Source organism: Chiroxiphia lanceolata, chromosome 3, assembly GCF_009829145.1.
Source record: "Chiroxiphia lanceolata isolate bChiLan1 chromosome 3, bChiLan1.pri, whole genome shotgun sequence".
Lineage (NCBI taxonomy): Eukaryota > Metazoa > Chordata > Aves > Passeriformes > Pipridae > Chiroxiphia > Chiroxiphia lanceolata.
In genome coordinates, this window is record NC_045639.1 from 58,241,770 (window position 1) to 58,260,334 (window position 18,565).

General features: G+C 39.1%; 1 protein-coding gene across 2 annotated transcripts in view; it reads right to left on the reverse strand.

The window, feature by feature from the left end:
- Positions 1–18,565, reverse strand: part of PDE7B (phosphodiesterase 7B) — a 176,360-nt gene that overhangs the window by 11,532 nt on the left and 146,263 nt on the right. For both annotated transcript variants that reach the window (XM_032681637.1, XM_032681635.1), the window contains 6 exons: positions 13,213–13,364; positions 11,734–11,797; positions 9,669–9,764; positions 7,872–7,972; positions 6,250–6,381; positions 777–868 (listed from right to left, as the gene is read on the reverse strand). In XM_032681637.1, the coding sequence (XP_032537528.1) occupies positions 777–868; positions 6,250–6,381; positions 7,872–7,972; positions 9,669–9,764; positions 11,734–11,797; positions 13,213–13,364 (637 nt within the window). The remainder of the gene's footprint in view (positions 1–776; positions 869–6,249; positions 6,382–7,871; positions 7,973–9,668; positions 9,765–11,733; positions 11,798–13,212; positions 13,365–18,565) is intronic.

Below are 18,565 nucleotides of genomic sequence, written 5' to 3' on the forward strand. Positions count from 1 at the left end.
CATCAAGAAAAATGCTCACGTCTTATTTCAGCTGCTCAGAGCTGAGTGGTTAATACTGCAACTTTGAAGTTGCAGTCAAAGTTGTGAAGGTCTGGACTGAAGTCCAACTGAAGGTGGATGCAACTGTCTGATGCAGAGAATTTTTGGAGAGATACAAAGCTTATTGTTGCTTCTAGGTAACTTGTTTATATTCTTGGTAAGGTCACCTGTGATTTAAAATTTAGTACTGCAGTCTGTTCATTGGCTCAACCTCCATTCCTCAGTGGGACTAGTACTGCACAAAACCAGCAGATACAAAGTTAGCATCAACTTGGCCAAGGTGCTCATGTTGTTGCTTTTTTTTGCTCCACCCATAAAGGCTGGACCGTGCTTTCACAGGCAGGCATGGAGCTATTGCTATCCTGAGCAGTCTTGATGCTATTTGACCAACTCCTTCAGTTTCATATTTCATGCTTTTTAATCACTAAATCCTTCCATATTCAGTTGGTGCTACGTAAAATGAAAAATGCCAACAACTGATCTGAAAAGCTCCACTTCTGCTGGGCCTCCCCATGCTCCTGGTACTGAGAGTAGCCATTCCTGTGCTGCAGAAGCGGCTAGATCTTAGAAAATACTTCTGCTGTATAACTTGTCTCACGATTTCATACTGGCACCAAGTGAGGGCAGGAAGTTCAGCCTATTCTGAAGCCTGGGCCTCTTTGCTAGTATCCTTTTAAGAAGAGTGAAGGAAGCCATGGACTAGTTTCAGTGATGCATTTCTTCCCGTGGACACTTACGTCACCTCCTTGGGCAGATGGGCGAGGAGCCGTGACTCTCGCAGCATGCCTATTGTAGATCGCCAGTGATGGTTTTCCAGCACTGAAACGTTCTATGGAGGAATAACAGGAATAAATTCAAGGGTTAGGCAGATATCCATGGCACAGATATGGATTTGCCATATCACATGATACCCAGACCTGGCTGGACATGCTGTAACAGCAGTCTAAAATGGGTGCTTTTTAGCCACATTTGAATTAGAGTAATTGGTCTAGATTTCTATAGTTAAGGACCTTGTACTTCTGGATTTCTTAGCTAAGGTCAGCCCTAGAGCCCTGTCGTTCTACAGTTTTTGAGTCCTGCTGTGGACAGAGGAGCTAATCTCACCTGAGTGGGAGGTAGCTTACATTCTAACAGATTTATTAACAAAAGAATTAAAGCAGGAGTGCAAAATTGTATTTTTGCCTCCTATTAATCCCAGGTTGACTTCTCAACCTCTACAGTTTGAATGCAGAGTGGACAAGAAAAAGAAAACTAAACTGCCAAATTTCCCTTGAAGTCAGGGAACTGGAAGCTACCTGCAGCTGTTGAGTGAAAGGAAGAGGAGTAGCAGTACTGCTGAGCATTTGCAGGCTTCAGCAACTTAGTCTGCAACAAATTTTGAGTCCTTTTTTTTTTTTGCTTCCTTCCAAGAAAGTGGAACCAAAGTTAGGTTGGAAAAAATTGCTAAAGAACAGAAACTCAGCTTTCTAGGTTGTCAGTAAATTATAACAAATTTGATATCTTGTGTCTGATGACTTGAAATTACCATCCTAACACACAATGCATTTGCCAATCATCACTTCTTTAGTTCACAGAGTACCTTCTATCACCAAATGCCTCAGAAATGTCACTTGTTCAGAAACCTCTAGCATCTGTTCCCTGGCTTTTGCAGTAGATAAGCACTGGATTAAAAAAAAAAAAAATCAACACACAATCAAACCTTTTGAGCAGGTAAACAGAGCAAGGACCCCACCCTGTCACTGCAAACAGGGAAATTAGAGTCAGAATCCCTCTTTCCGGCCACTGTTAATCTCCAGCTCCCTTATTCACAGTCTGAGTTGTTGCTGCCATAGTGCTGCCTTTCCTGTAGGACATGATGCACAGCTTCCACTCTTCCAAGAGGGACTGAACAGTATTTTCTCCTTAAGGCTTCCCCATCCTCCTTTGTAATCCTGTCATATCTAATGACTGTTGAAACATTAAACATTGCCAAGATCCAATTTGCATTTTTATTTTTCTTGAAGCTTCATGCTAAAAATTAGTGCAATGGTGAGAGTGCAATTTGGATTGACTTCCTATTACAGTACTTTCTGTTGCTTTTGAATTCACACAAACAATGTCACTTTGGTATTTCTCCGGGTTTGTTTGTTTGCTTGTTTGTTTCCCTTACAGGTATGAGGGATACTGGGGAAGGGGAGGAAACAAAGTAAAACTAACTCCAAAACTTTCAAACCATGCAAAAAATTAAGTCCTTTTCTTAGGAAGAGCTGACAGACTCAGACCTCAACATTAGTTACGCAGTATCGAAATTACTTTTGACAGCAATTCTGTTCATTTGCCAACCTAAATATCCCTTTTCTCCTTTTGCCTAAATACATCAGGATGGACTTCTGCAACCCTACGCTCTGACCAAGAAAAATAAGGAAATGTAATAGGGCATAACAACAAATTTTTTTTTCTTTTTTTTCACCTACCCAGTCACAGAGCTGAATGCTGGTCCCAAGAGTCACCCCAAGACCATAGGCTTCCATCTTCCTACCTGAAGGTAAATTAGGCAGACTCCACTTGACTGACACCTTTGCTTTTTGGGAAGGCTTACACTTGTTTAAGGCAGTGCCTGTGTGCACAGGTTCCTGGGACCCTGGTCTGACTGCACCCTTAAAACATCCCGACAGGGGAGATCCCCCTTGGAGCACCCTGTGACCCCACATGCTTTCCAGCATGGCAGCCTTACTTGCTGTGAGGAGCTGCTTCACCAGCACCTACCTCAACCAGGGAATTACGCTCCATGGATGCAGCTGCTCTTTGGCCATACTGAAGGCCAGCCAGAACACGGCTGAACACACAGGCATCTGAGAACTTTCCTGCATCCAATTAATAGTTACTCAAAGGCAAAAGCAAACTCAGGTAATCATCCCAGAGTATTTCCACTTCTGTAAGTTGCCTGCTGCTACAGGAGGAACCTTAAACTGACACTGCTGCACTGTCTAGTTTCCCACGCTGAAAGTACACAGAGGAGGGAAAAGGAAAGGTCAAGTTAACAAGCAGTAACTGAGCATGAAGTCATATGACTCTCCTCTTAAATGTAAGGAGCCAGAATCCCTGAAGCAGCTGCCAACAATCAGTAGAGTCAGCTATTCCACCTAGGAACACACTACTGCCTTATTAAAACTAATTGCCGTGAGCTATCAGATCGCCTAGGCTGGTGGGGAGATGTCCCACGCACAGAAAAGTCTGCGTACTGGTTTGCAGACTGGACTTCTCAGCTCTGCTTCACCTGGTGTTTTATTTTTTTTAAAAGCTTAGTAGCTCAGGTTTGTTTTAGAGGCTGCACTATGGGAAGCTTGTCATATTTACAGTGAATTGCTAAAACACAGACTTCAGGACTGTGAGGAAATATAACCTGTTTATTTTACTTAAACTATCACAATATCTCCAATCTGTCAGTTTATCTGAACTGTCTGAACCACTGCACTCAACATATGCATTTGGAAAAGAATAGTAACTTGAAGACAGGAAGACTTGCTATTAACCAGGTGCAGAGTAAACTGCAATTTTAATTCAAAGTCGAAGTGGATCAGAATTTCTCTCAATCTGGTCATCTATTCTTAGTCATTGAGCAATTGGTTTAACTGCACAATGTTAAATGGACACTTCAATTAGAAATGCTGCTTTTAAGAAGAACTGTTATAACTGATGTCCAAAATGTACCTTCCTATTTCCAAGCTTATATACATCTATATTAAAGTTGTAAAGTGTTCTTTCATAGTTTTCTGAAACCTGTTTTGTTCTACAGCGGCTGTATGTGATCTTTCCATATTTCTAAACTCTTGTCCTTCATTTAAAAGCCAGACAATGAAAGCTAGAAGCAAAGTCTGCATCACATAACAAGGAATGCTGGTGTGCTCCTCACAGGAGAACTACGTGACTTCCTGACCCCTTACAGTCACCTTCTGCACTCTCAACTGTCTTTGTAATACTGGAGACTTGAATGAGGCACTTTTATTTTTGTGGAAAACTATGGTGCATGCGACCACATGCAACAGACTCTTGTGGAAATTACCCTATAGATTATAAAAAAAAAAAAAAGTCTTGTATCATAAAATATGGATTTAGCTTGAAAATAAATATTGAAAGCTCTGAAGTCCTAGGTGATGTCACCTATCTTCCTGAAACACGACTCTTCTCATATATGCACTTCAGAAGGTGTCAAACACTGCATCTTTGCCAAATACTGACCCACCTCGTTTTGCAAAACCTTTTCTTCCAAATGTAAAGTTCTAATTTAAATGTCAAACCATCAAAAGCAAAGAGATGCCATACATGGATAAGTCCACTGTCCCAGTGACAGACGACTGCCAGCTATGTTAAAATTTACTTTCATTTGATCTTTTTTCTGATTAATCCCAGCAGTTCTGCTACTTAAAAACCAAAATCCCGTGACCTTTTTTGTTTCAGTTTCAAGCACATGTAAAGTACATGTTTTACAGACTATTCACTGAATCTAAATTTTTTACTAAAAATGTTCTCAGCAAAACTTTTTTCCACTAGTTATTTTTACTGGCATCCATATACTGTATACTACTAATATTTTTGGAAACAATCTGGGATCAATTTCAGATAAAATAAGTAAAACTTGTCAGTGAATGCCCCTAAGTAGAGTACTTAAAATCTCATTTGCTGTTGAAAGATTGCATTTTATACATTGTCACTGCCTTTTCTAACCAACATTTTTAAGTATATTCAAGCCCAGTCAACTGAGCAGTAACCATCTCTCCAAGATACTAATATTTTAGGTCTATTTCTTTCAGATTAGCCTGATTTTTCAACCTAATTATATACTACTGTTTCTTACTATTAATTTGAGAAGGAATTGTTTGTACCTTTAGTAGGACAAGGGTTTTTTGTGGAATGGCTCTCCTCACTCCTCTTCAAAGGATCCTTAACATAACATTCCCAAAGTCCCCCAGCTTAGGCCCCTGACTTTTCTCTCTCCTCACTCAGCTGGCCCAACATTTAGAAAAGACTGGAACAAAATGGACCAGACACATATGGGTGTGACATAATATGCTGCATCAGTTTATGATGAGGCCAGTCACAAACTTTTCAGTGTTTGAGCATTACTATGCCCTGGCTGGAGCTCTCACAAAGCAGCCCATTCCCATATCTGAGGGCAGGACAGTTGCACCATTGCACAATGAAACGTGTACTGTGTAATGGGAAAACTCAAACATTGCCTGAGTAGAGGAGAACAAGAGAGACTCTCTTACTGAGTAATGAGGACATCACAGCAATCTCTCAATTTGCCAAGTATGTGTAGAAAGGTACATAGCTATTAGTGAGTCTTCTTCAGGCAGATTAATTTTTACCTCAGGATATTCTATTTCTGACACCTCATTATGAAGTTGAAGGCTGAAGTTGACTCTTCCAATGTGGGTCAAAACCTCAAATATATTCAAAAGGGACCACAAAAATCAGGCAGCATGTGTTCATAGGTATTTATTGAATAAGAGGGTCTGTATTTTTGTTTCAGAAGTTTTCTACTACTACTTGCCAAAGCTGGAAGTAAGTATACCAGGTGAAGGACAGCTCTGTACTTATCCCATACTTACTTTTCTCTCTGAGATCTTTTACTCGCTGCTCTTAGAAACAGGATACTGGTCTAGACAGCCTGTGGTGTGACCTAGTGGCTGTTTTTAAGTTCTTTCTTTATATCTCGAGGAACATTACTGTAAATGTCTACAACTTTCCTTTGGTTTCCTCTATCTTCTATTTTTTTTAATGTAGTGTTCACTAAGTATTTAATTTTACTACAGCCATATGAAGCAAAAGTTTCTTTTAATGCAGCACCAATTTAGAGCATGCCTGCTGCTTACTTGGTCACTGAAGGAAGGTGAAGTACAAACTATCTTCTTGTGATTTTAAATCTCCTACCCACAGTTCCTCACAGTTCATACCAGATGATCTACAGCAGATCTGATAAATGTCAGGCAACTGATAAATGTCCTCAAAAAAATCCAACATTTCCACTTTCTTTCTCATGTGTATCAGCTCTGCTGTAAGAAGTGACACCTGGTGAAGAGCTTAATTGAAACTGTCCAGACTCTGAAGTGCAGGATGACTTCATCAGCATCCCCCCGCTGCCAGATTTTGGCATTAGAGTTCACTGCAAATTGCTTAAACTCTCCTTGACACCATTTCACATGCTAGCAACTTGATGAGCAGTTTTACCTGGTACAGGCTGGCAAGGTGGTGTTTTGTTTTAATCAAAAAGGGCTGGTTGACCCCTGGGTGATCCACGTCATGGGCCGCAGCAGCTAGCAGTCCCAGCATGATGTCCGATGGGGTGAGGAAGCTGGCAAGCTGAATCATCACACACGTTAATCACAACATGAACAGTAAACACTTTTTCTTTTTTTGGCAAATAAACAAACCAGCTGGCATTGCTTGGTTTTGTAGGCATTTGTATACAAATGTCAAATACAAAATAAAGTTTATGAACGTTTTTAAGGTGACAGTTGAACAAACATCTTTAAAGATATTAGACTATATAATCATGTTTTATTATAGTTTGTATTTCTTATCTCTTTTATCATTCATGGCAATATATGGATTGTTGTAATAGAAGTGCTTAAGCATAGTCTAAAACATTCAGTTCAAAAAATTAAACAAGTACACTGGCAGGTTGGCTACACTAGCGTACATGACAAGAGCTCTGCTTCACACAGTATTTAGTAATGACAACAATAGATTAGGTTTCATTTTTCTAGCATGGCACTGTTATAAAATGCAGAGTTCATCAGCTTTTGAAATTTCAAACTTGGCTGTTAGCTATTTCAGTTTAACTATAAGTATTTTGTTAGAGAATATAATTTACCTTTCTAATTTCAAACATCCAAGTTTGAAAACCTGTCCAGATTTTTTTCTGCTATAGACCTCATTTAGAAGCAAATTTTCTTATAATTGAAAAGAAATGAAAAGAAGTCTTAGCATTTTCTGTTTCTGACAGTGAAGCAGCTATTACCAGCCTGATGAGTCTGTACAGAGTACAGGTCTGTGAGATGAAAGAAGCATCCCAAGATGAGAACTGAAGAGCAGTAATGGTACAGGTTCTGGATGTTGGCTGTCCTCTGCAAGTCTTGACAGAAGGGACTTGCAGATCTTGCAGGAGATGAAAATACAGGAAAGCTGGGGCCTGCTTCTGTCCTCACTTACCATTACTATATTCTCGTGTAACAAACTGCTAGTTCTAGCAGAACATCCTTTCATTTAAGTCAAGCCAGGAAAGACTAGTCATGTTCTTATACTGTGGCTCAGCACTCCACTATCACAGTGCCTTCCAGTAACATAAGGTAATGTCACACCCTGATGCTGTGAGGACTTCCTGCAGCAGTCAAATGCTCCTGTTTACTTTTGCAGAAGACACCCTTGCACAGCAGACCCATGTGAAGGGATTGTTTTGTCCTTTCCTGGTGTGGCACTGCCTAATCTGGTATTTTGAAATACTGATGAGAAGACCTTATGCCTTGAGGTGACTGAGGCACAGGCATGCATTGCCTTCTGCTGAGTTTCATGGGAGAAGAACTGCAGCCACTGCTGGGTGGCTGGTACACACCGTCGTGGTGGATGGAGCTCATATGACAGCACTTAGACACATTGCCTGCATGATGAGAAGTGACTCTAGTAGCTTGATTAAAATGTCTGTAATCTGTAGCTGACACTGCTCCTGACTTGTTGGTGACTTCCAGCACGCAATCACTTTTCGCTGTCTAAAAACATCTTTTTATTTCAATCCTGGGAAAAAAATCTGAGAATCATCTGAAAGCAACACCAGTGTGAAAGGTTGTCATTACCTTAGGCTCTCTCAGATAGCAGTGCATAGCTTGTGTGACATCAGCAGCATGGACAGCATTGTGGTATGGGTTTTGGCTATGGTAATCTTCTTGAACCATAACTGGGAATCAAAACAGAAAACAAAGATTCTTTTGTCTCTGAATGCCATGGCCACAAGTGGGAACTGGACTTAAAATACAATCTGAGGTTTTGCAGTCAGCTGTCTAAGGACTTTCTTCAAATTGCTGTAGTTTATTTAGATTGCTGCTCTTATTGGGACACCTTTAGAGAAAAAATGCATGAAAGGATTTGTGAGGCCTGAGGGCATAGAGTGGGTATAGTGCATAAATCAACTCTTTCTTGCCTTAGTGAAGGCTCTCATTCAGGAGTAAAATAAACAAGGAAGAAAGGCAAATTTATCCACAACGGTGGGAAATTATTTAGGCTGCTGCCATAGGGTAGCAGTGTGCCATTAAGACAGTACCACCTATTTTACAGCAGCAGATAGTAAGGCCCTGATATCCTGGCATCATTTGTTATTTGAGTGATGAACTACAGCCAAAGGCATTTCTACATCCCCCATGCATAGAATCAAAAGATAAAGCATTGGGGTATCCACAGCAAAATCTCCTGTGATAATTTTAGTCACATCTATGTGTTCATTTTAAAATACCAGTCCTTCTTGCTTCAGTTTACAGTGCTGGAACTGGTCCAGCTGGATCAGGAGCACCAACCTATTAACTCTCAGCTTTCACTTGCACAGAAAATCATTGAGGTGTGTGCTTCACACCCATTTGCTCCTTGCAGCAGTGCCTGCACCACTAGGTGGTCTTGGGACAACACCATGTGAACACTGGAAGCTGCATGTGATCTTGCCCAAAACACTCTCCTAGACAGTATCAAATCAATCAAACAGAAAGGTAACAGGCAGATTTCCCATGGCACTCGTTGCCAGCACAGGGAACGCCAAAGAAAGTCCTAGCCTTCTGTTTGTTTCCAACTTCACAAGCATCGTGAGGTACAGTGGGTAATCCTTTGAACTCTGAGTACCACTAGTTCTAATGACTCAAGTGTCCACTTCATGGCTGCCCACAGGAATTAGAAACAACAGGGATATTTTGTCTCTCCATACCAGAGGAATGCTTTCCAGAAGCAACAATTAGGCACTCTTAAAGAAGAGACCCTGACTTGGAAACTCCTCCTGACAGCCTAACAAACTGGCATTCAGCTGCATTCAAAACATGATGCAAAAAGTAATTGATTTTGGCCAATTTCTTCTTTTAGTTCACTGACAGCATGGGGCTAATATCTGTGTTGGCAGTAACAGCAGCAGGGGCTTTCATCAACACTATTCAGTGCAGACAGCTTGATATAATTTGTTAAATTTTGCACATAAGCTTTTAACTGCTCTGGGTCTCAGTGGTCTGTTAGTCACTAAAATAATTATACTACACCACAATCGTACTGAGCACGTTTAGGTTCTGCAGTGTCTGTCTGTTTGTCTGTCTGTGTGGGCCTACAGCTTGGCCATATGTCTGCATGGAATAGTTTATGTGAAATCACCAGAACGATTGTGGTACTGGGATGCTTCAGCCCAATGCAGAGCCTTTTGAAGTCCCTCCATTGACTAGGTACTGAACCAAGTACCTGAGTGTCTGTAAACTGTATGCCAACATATATCATAGAAACACTTTACTGAAATATTTGCAACAACAGCATGATTTTTATGTAGATACACAGACCAAGCCAGTGCCTTCTCTGATGCTCTACTTAAGCTGCAAACTTCATTCAAAGATGGCTTTGAGGTGAGCACTTACCTAAAAACCTGTGTAATGTAACCATGTCTAACTGGAAATGGTGAATAAGTCCATGCACATTGAAGAGGTGACAAAGCAGTGTTACGAGACTGTTTCCTAAAAGCAGAAAGGAACAATTCTTAGATTCCCTTAACAGGACTTACAAAACAAGCAAGACTAAAAATCTTGGTAATTTCCTATTAATCAGATCCTATCACCTTAGGTCGTATCATATGAGCTTAGATGACATTCACATACTCACAAGTCACTTACATAAGGTACTCCTATATAAGATCAAGAGTTGATGGCACAGCTGTACCAATGGAGTACCATTATTGTGTCTAGCTGCCATGAAGTCACTTTTGTGTTTTCAACATGACACAGGTAAACTGTGGTTTTAACTGGAAGAAGGTAAACTGATATGGTTGGAACTGGAAGTCTTTATGATGGGCTTGTTTGCGAATGACATCATCTTCATAATTCAGGTCTACCTCCAGAAACAGCAGAAAGGAGAATGGATTTTCTGCCACTTTGGTTTGCCATACTGTACTAATTAATTAATTACTAAAAAGCAGCAGTTTGTAATTAAATTTTTTATTTTATGCATGGCTGTACAAACATGTAATTAGCCCATGTACCTAGCTCAGCTACAGCTGCATCTCATAATGATGACACAGACAAGAAAAATGAGTTGCAGCACTCACAGTCTCAAGTCCCACTGTAATGTTACACTCGCCTTACTGTAAATCCATGTATTGGGTCTGGCTGAGATGGAGTTCATTTCCCCACAATAGCCCTCGAAGTGCTGTGCTTTGCATTGGTAGCTAGAAGGGTGTTGGTAAAACAACAGTGTTTTGGCTACCGCCGAACACAGTATCAGCACTGTAACATTCCTTCCTCAAATGAGGGAAAGATCCTGGGAGGGGACCCAAGTAGGCCAACTGACCCAAACTGACCAAAGGGATATTCCAGACCATGTGACGTCAGCTCAGATATAAGAGCTAAAGCACAGAGCAAGAGGGTGGGCACTCATTGTCTCCAGTGGCTGCCTGCTGAGAAACTGTCACACGTGCTGAAGCCCTGCTTCTTGGGAGTGGCTGACCACCATTGTTGATGGGAAGTAGAGAATAAACCCTTCTATCTTTTGCTTCGCTTCGCTTTTGTGTGCATAAGCTTCCGCTTTACTTTTTGCTTTAAATAAACTGCCTTATCCCAACCCACGAGTTGTTTTTTCTACCTTACTCTCTCCCCTGTCCAGCTGGGGAGTGACAGAGCAGCTGGGTGGGCAGCTGGTGTCCAGTCAAGGTCAACCCACCACAATCCAATACTGGGAACACTGGCAAAATTTAGCCTAACTAGTATTACATGATCAACTATACATATACACAATATTTTAAAAAGTTTGCACTGCTTAATTCAGCAGCAGTGTTTCCAGAAAAGTTAAGAAAAACACCCCAGACAAACCAAGCCCATATTACATATAAACTATGTTTGAAGAGAGTCTTTCCTTATTTCAAATAACTCCAGAAAGAAAATAAATATATGAACAAAAAGGACGTGAAAACTTATTTGGCCCTAACTACTGAGCAGGGGCAAAGAAAGATAAGGAAATACGTCACAGGCATATGTTACAGGCATTTAGGGAAAACATTTCACATATTTTTACTGTCTTAATAAATTTCCTAATTTTTGCTGCTGAACAGAAGCAAGGGTATGTTTACTTAAAGGTCTTTTGTCTCAAGAGAAATTGACTGATTATGGCGATCTGGAATTATTGACCAATGTATCTAACAGGTATATTTAAAGTAGCTTGGCAATTTCCCAGGTAAGGGAAACAGAAATACCTTCTTGAAGAGGTGACCACAACAAATGTAGGAGGTTAGATTAACACAAAAAGACACTTTAAACATTACCCTATAGTTCAGTAAAAGCCTGATAAAATTCCAGGATATGATTTTAAGAGAAGTTAAAAATGGCAAATTTATCTTCGGTTACCTAAACTGGAAACGTTTAGCAAATAATTTATTAGGGATTTCTTGAATAGTCATATATGAGCGATATTAAAGACTTAAAAAGAATTACTTACCATTTGTCAAGCGGTCAAACAAGAAAATGTCAAAATCCCACATTCCCACTTTGGATAGCATATGCTGGAAAAAACAAATATGAAAAGGGAAATGACTGGTGTGTCAAACTGTAAAGCAGATTTTAATTATTATTCCATGTTAATCAATCAAAAAGTTCTTCACCCAGAGAGTGGTTGGGCACTGGAACAGGCTCCCCAGGGAAGTGGTCACAGCACCAAGCCTGGCAGAATTCAAGAAGCTTTTGGATGACACTCTCACGTACATGGTGTGACTCTTGGGGATGGTCCTGTGCAGGGCCAGGAGTTGAACTCAATGATCCCTTTTGTGGGTCCCTTCCAACTCATCACATTCTGAGATTCTGTTAAGTTTTGTTCAGGAAAGCTATAGAGGTGTACTTGAAATATCAAACATCAGACACCAAATGTAGCTGTACTGCATGAAATATCACTTGCACTTTTAACTGAGGAGGTTTTGAACTCAATACTAAAAATGTCTTCTAGATGGAGCTCAAAACAAGGAATAATATAAACCAAAAATAATGAAAATATTCCTTTTATTACACAAATTCTTTATTGTTCTTTCATGTTCCCAAATAAGTGTAAATTTACTAAGATTTTAATACATTGTATTAAAATCTTAGCTCTCATGGTGAATATGAGTTACAATTTGCTAAACAAACCAATAAGCAGGAATAGTTTTTATAAACTTACTGTGAAGCCCACTCAGACATGCAGAAGAATCCATCATTACCACCATATACAGTGTTTTTACAGCTACATCAGTTCAGTTAAGAGACTGAGTCTGGACTAGCTGTATGACCTACAATGTGTGAATGAAATATGCATTCACTCCCATCTCTTAGTTTATATTCAAACTCATTCTGGATTCTTCATTACTTTCCAACACCTCGCAGAGAACAGAAACTGCCTAGGCACATAATCCCAATGCCATCAGTTGTGCAAGTTTCGTTAGAAAATACCATTCAAAGTGAGTATAAGAGCTGCAAAGTAATATAATTTTATTTTGATCATTGTGAAGTTCTTTGCAGTGAATGTTCCCTGTTTCCTAGTCTTTGCCATTATGGAGGACTATTGTGGGTTGCCTAATGGGTTCCATACCAGCTGAGAGACATTTGTTTTTTTTCAAGTGGATGAATTAAATCCTGTGTCAAGGCTGCAATTACTTAAATCAGTAACTTAGCCAGAGATCCTTCCATCCTTTAATAATCCAGATTATAATTTCAGTTGTTGGAATCTGAAATGCTGAATAGGTTTTAGACATTTTCTTGTTGCTTTGAGACCTGAGCCTTTAAAGCTGTAACCATAAAAGAGGAATGGACAGTCTGTTTGCTCTGAGATGGGCATGTAATGTGGATCATTTAAGAAGATCACCCATAATTTGTTTATCTGATGACTGAAACAAAATTGACACTCTCTGTATAATTATTAAGGAAATGGAGATCTGGAGACCTGTCTTACCCTTGCTTGCCCAAGGTAGTCCTCATCCAGTAGGTACAGAGAGGCTTGTGGTACAATTCCACGCAGTAACCTGGATGCATGGAAATACCTCTGGAAACTTAACAGTCTTTTCACTTTTTTCTTGGTGCCGATTTCCCCTGAGATTGTAGTATCTGTGGAAAGCAATCAGTACAGAACCATGAAAACCAATGATGGATGACTTTAGCAATTATTTAATAAGAGAAATATCAAAACCTTTAAAATAGTGATAAAATACTCATAAGGTTTACGCTCTTGCTGATCCAAATGAGGAGCAGTATTCAAATCACGGACTTCAACATAATACATTTGTTATTTGAGAATGGAGGTACGTTCCAATAAAAAGAGTGCTAATGTAGCTCTTGGAAGATCTGAGTTTAGTACACCGCCTGCCCAGAATTCCACGTGATCCAAGCGAAGTCACTGGGCGGGCAAGGGAGGGTGCGATTAATCACTTGACTAGAGGAAGCCTAAATGACTAGACAGAGTTAGGTACAGGAAAGTTGCACCTACTCTTCTGTGCCTGTTCCCTAGCTACACAATTGAAAATAACATTACCTCACAGAAGTGTCATTGGAATATATTACAAATTGCACAGTACTAGTAGATAAGGTCATCCTGGTATAAAACCAAAAAAAGTGACACCAAAGAGACCTCAAAATACAGTTTGAAAACATAACAGTGTGCCCACTTTTGGAAAATGATATAAAAGAGAGAAAGACGCAAGAATAGGTTAACAGTCCTATGTATTATCTGCTGTCCCTCCTACATATTAAGCCGCAATCATAAATGAGAAATATTTTAGTTCTGCAATTAGGAAAGCAGGTATATTCAGAAAATACATGCAATTCTGGTACACAACAGAATATGTTGTTTTCACTCAGTACCCAGGATAATTCTAATTCCCTAATGCTGTATAAGAGATTTTCATATAGGGCTAATGTGACACAAAACCAAGGCAGTTTTTATACAGTGATTAAATCACTAATTAGAGTAATTAAATTACCTTATTGTTAGCAAGAAAATATGCAGGTTTTCTAAAACTCATAATGATGTTAGGTAATTTCATGTCTGAACTTTTAACAGAAGCTCACATACAGTAATGGTGTTTTCCTTTTGACAATCTGGTGTAAGTTTCGGAAAAAGGGAGGACAGAAACTTCAACAACTGGTCAAAGGTAGTGAGATTCAATACAGTTTTATTTGTAAGACAAACCTGTAAGAAATCAAAGATTAAACAGTCCTTTGAGAGAATAGTAATGATTTCTTGAGATAAGAAGCTCCATAGCAATTCACTGGATTCCAGGCTTAAACAAGAGATCATGAAAATATCCATGAACTGAAGATGACTCTCTCCTCTTCCTATTTTTTCCATCTCCTTCATGAAAAAACCTGAATAGTTGTTCTACTGTGAAATTAAAATATCACTTTATCTGCTGTTTTTACAACTACTATTATTCTGAGAGGATTTTCAGAGAAGTAGTTAAGGGTTTTGTTGACCATCGAGTGGTCAGTATTTGATTTCTCCACAGCAGATGTGTGAGCACATTCTGTAGCAAGCTTCTTCCTTATTAAGTAATCCAACAGCTATTGAGTGACACAAAATCAGTAACATCAAAAAAAACCATCTTGACATACTGAGTATCAATATAATTTCCATCAGTAAGTCTCATGGTTCTCATGGGCAGTCCAAAGACCCCACTGAGTTTTAACAATATAAAAGTACAAAATAATTTCATTGCAACTTGACAAGCCATGTGTTTTCCAGAATGCAAACAGTAACAATGCCACTACTGTACCAGCCTGAAGGTTAGGCTATCATTTATGATGTGTCAGCACCTGCCTTAATTCTCTCACACATTTTAAAAGCTGGAACGATTTCATGGCCCATTGAAGGAGTGACTAATGTAGGTGTGAACAGTTACCCAGTGGCAGTGACACGTAGAGGAACCAGTAGACTTGTTTTTGTATTTCTTTTTACTTATACAGAGCTGCTATGAAATGGCTAGCATTTAGTTTAATTCCTGGATAACAAAGGCACTCGTAAATTAAATTAATTTTTTAAACTTGTGTTAGCTGTTTTCTCAGCTTCTAACTTTCATATTTCCATCTTTGCCTCCAAATGGTCACTACTTTCAGGTAATAAGTTTAAATTTTTAAGTCCAAAAAAACTTTACTTTGTACTATTGAAAATTAGTAGTTGCTCCCACCAACTTTTATCTAAGTTAATATCTGTTTTTTTCAGTTAAAGATGACTGAAATCATCACCTACACTCTCATAAACTGTCTTTAACTCATACATATAGTTGCTGTGGATGATCTGAAGGTGGAGGTTTGGCCCAAGTCCCAGCAAGGAGCTGTATGTTGGATTAGGAAGAAGTGGTTGTTTTATCCTTTGGATTACCAGATCATTTTAGTAGCACAAATATACTTGCCATAGCACAGACAATCAGGTGGAAACAAAGAACTTCTTATATGAAACATATTTTCTGAATTCAACCATCAACCTTGCTACACATTGCTCTCAATTCAAATGTTAGTCATCAGCAGACAGGTGCCTCTGAAACATGACTTGATGTTTCAGGTGATGCGCTGTATTATGTAAAAAAAAGATTACCCACAATAATGTGTTGCTCTGTGTTTTCATTCATAAGGAAGAAGTTCATAATACCAATAAAGAACAGCAGAAAAGTATTTTCAAAACTGGGCTCTTGACAGAACAGCTTGAATCCCTCACTCAGGCTATCCACATTGCAAAACTCTGGAGGTTGACTAAAAAGAATATCATGTTTAAATCACATCCTTTGGGTCATTTCAGTAATAATCGATTTGTCTATGAATCACAGGACTAATCAGATGATTGCTATGATCCATGATAGATTACTTTGACATCCGCATTAATGTACAGGTAAATACCTTATTATGATGGTGTCTTGCATAAACTGGACTAAAACTCTGCCCCTCTCTGAGCACAGTACACCTCAAACTAGTATAATCTCATCAGATTTCTCTTTCTCCTCCAAGATCAGTGTCTAACAAAAAAGAAAAGCACAACCATATGAAATGGAGAGAAAAAAGGCTGATTAAAAAAAAAGAGCAAAAGGCAAACAGCCAAGAGCAAACAGTTAAATTCTGCCCTCAGCTCAGCCGTTCGCACCTGATCCCCCAGATGGGATCCCACCAGCTGACACAAAATCAAAATACAGTTTTAAGATGAAATTAAGGGTTTATATGAATGACTTTACAGTAACACACTGAACATATTACTTTATTGACAACTGTAAATTTCAGTTTAAATCATAAATATAAAATTTTGATGTTGACAAGTTATGATATGAGTCATACAGTGCCTCTAGGTTAAATTGTATTACAAAGTAAATGAACAAAAGTACCACTGCAGATATCCTGAAACTTCAACTATGAAACTATGGTACTAAAACACAGGCTACTGTATCTAGTTAAAGAACACAAGTTGCAAAGCTCACACTGGAAGGATTTAGTAATTAAGTGCAATTTTGAAATGACCGTGAAAGACAAACAAGAATGCTTTGTTTATACCCATAAAACTTCCCTTGAGAACTGTGTTTATCTCTAATCAGTTGGTAACTTCTGAATGTTTTGTTTACCTAAAAAACCTCCATTATCTGTGTCTCTTAAAAGATGCTCATTCTCATATGCTATGGAGTTACTGCCTAGCACAGGGGTTGGAGAAACTCTTTGTATACTGACCAAAATTGTTGTGTGAATTACACGGACATCTTGTATGAATTACATACATGTTTACAGAACCGTTTGTACAAGCATTTTTCACAAAGTTCAACTTCTACCTTCAAAAGCCCAGGCAGCCTGAGCTCACAGCGTATCTCCTGATGTGTTTAGCAGGCGACAGAAGTGGTTGCATTTTATTTCAGTAATTTGATAGACACATCACGTATACGCACAGCAGCCAGAACCATGGCTGATGTCGCTACTGCCCAGGCCCTCAAGAGGTTAATAAGCTACAGGAATCAATGGTTGCCTGTGTCTCTCTCCTAAACAGTTCCTCCACTTACACAGATCTTCTTGCCTTAAAATGATCTACAGCTCACTACACACCAACCTCTGTTATTTCAGGGAAATAAGTTTCCTGCACTGGGAACTGCTACCAGTTTTCTTTCACATTTCTTTCATGCTGATGCACTAGTGCGTGCCCATGGGCAGCATGAATATAAAAATGACAGATGTTATGTTAACAGTGGTGGAGTTAACATCCAGAAATGATCACATAAATCAAATCTGGACAAGGATGTACTTAACTCTACACCAGATATACATTACATTGTTACTGTTCTTTCAAAGCACACAAACTTGGTCATGCATTTAAATAAAGCGTCTGAGTTTTACTTCATGGTATTGCCTTTTTTTTTTTACTTTATTGCATCTCAGTGTACAATATGAGTGGACAACAAAAGGTTTATTAATTTTCAAAAGCGAACTGATTCAGAAAGTGTTTTTTTCTCTTCTTTCCAAAAGGATGCAGAATAAATCAGGTCCTCAGGAAGCTGCCTTTGACTCATACAATTATAATACCTTTTCCAGGATGCAAAGGCATTCCATGCACAGCACTGTATGCCTGAAGAGTCAAGGCAGGATTGGTAGAAAAGTGCTGAAAATACCTGGAAGATAAGGTGAAGAGGATGAGTCTTGCAATTAAGGTCCAGACAGTTTGCAAACAGTGAGGACTCTGGGAAACAGTTTGTCTCTGGTCCTACACATTATGATGGAGGTAATTTCTGCACTGGTTCCTGGCTTGACAGCTGGTAAGACAGCTTTCCTTTAAGAGCCCAAGAGATGTGTAATTGACTTAGGAGGATAATTGGTGTTTGTCTGGTTTTTGTGATGTAAAACCATGCCATTCATTTAGATCTCTGTACTGAAGTCTTGTTTGGCATATTCATTGCATGCTGGGTTGATGAATTTTTCGTATAAAGAAGATGTGCTTAGCAATGATGGTAGAAAAGAGTTGTTGTGCCTTCCTAATCTCTTTTTAACACTTATGGATTTATCATACTATCCAAAAGACAACAGCAGCATTACTAGGGGTAGCTGTACACAGGTACCTTACCAAGGTAATCTAAAAATTAATGACAAACTTAATATTTTAAATTTGAATCTGGAGAAAGCACTGGCAAACTAGAAGAACAGAAAACCTCTTCTCTCTGCACTGTCTAGGCCTTCCTGACACGTTTCACCTCATGTCAAAGAGATTCAGAAAGAAACACTGCAGTTTTGAAGAAAGGTCTGGGAAAATGCACAAAGCACCAGAACCTAGTGGAAGAAACTGTACTTAAAGCTTT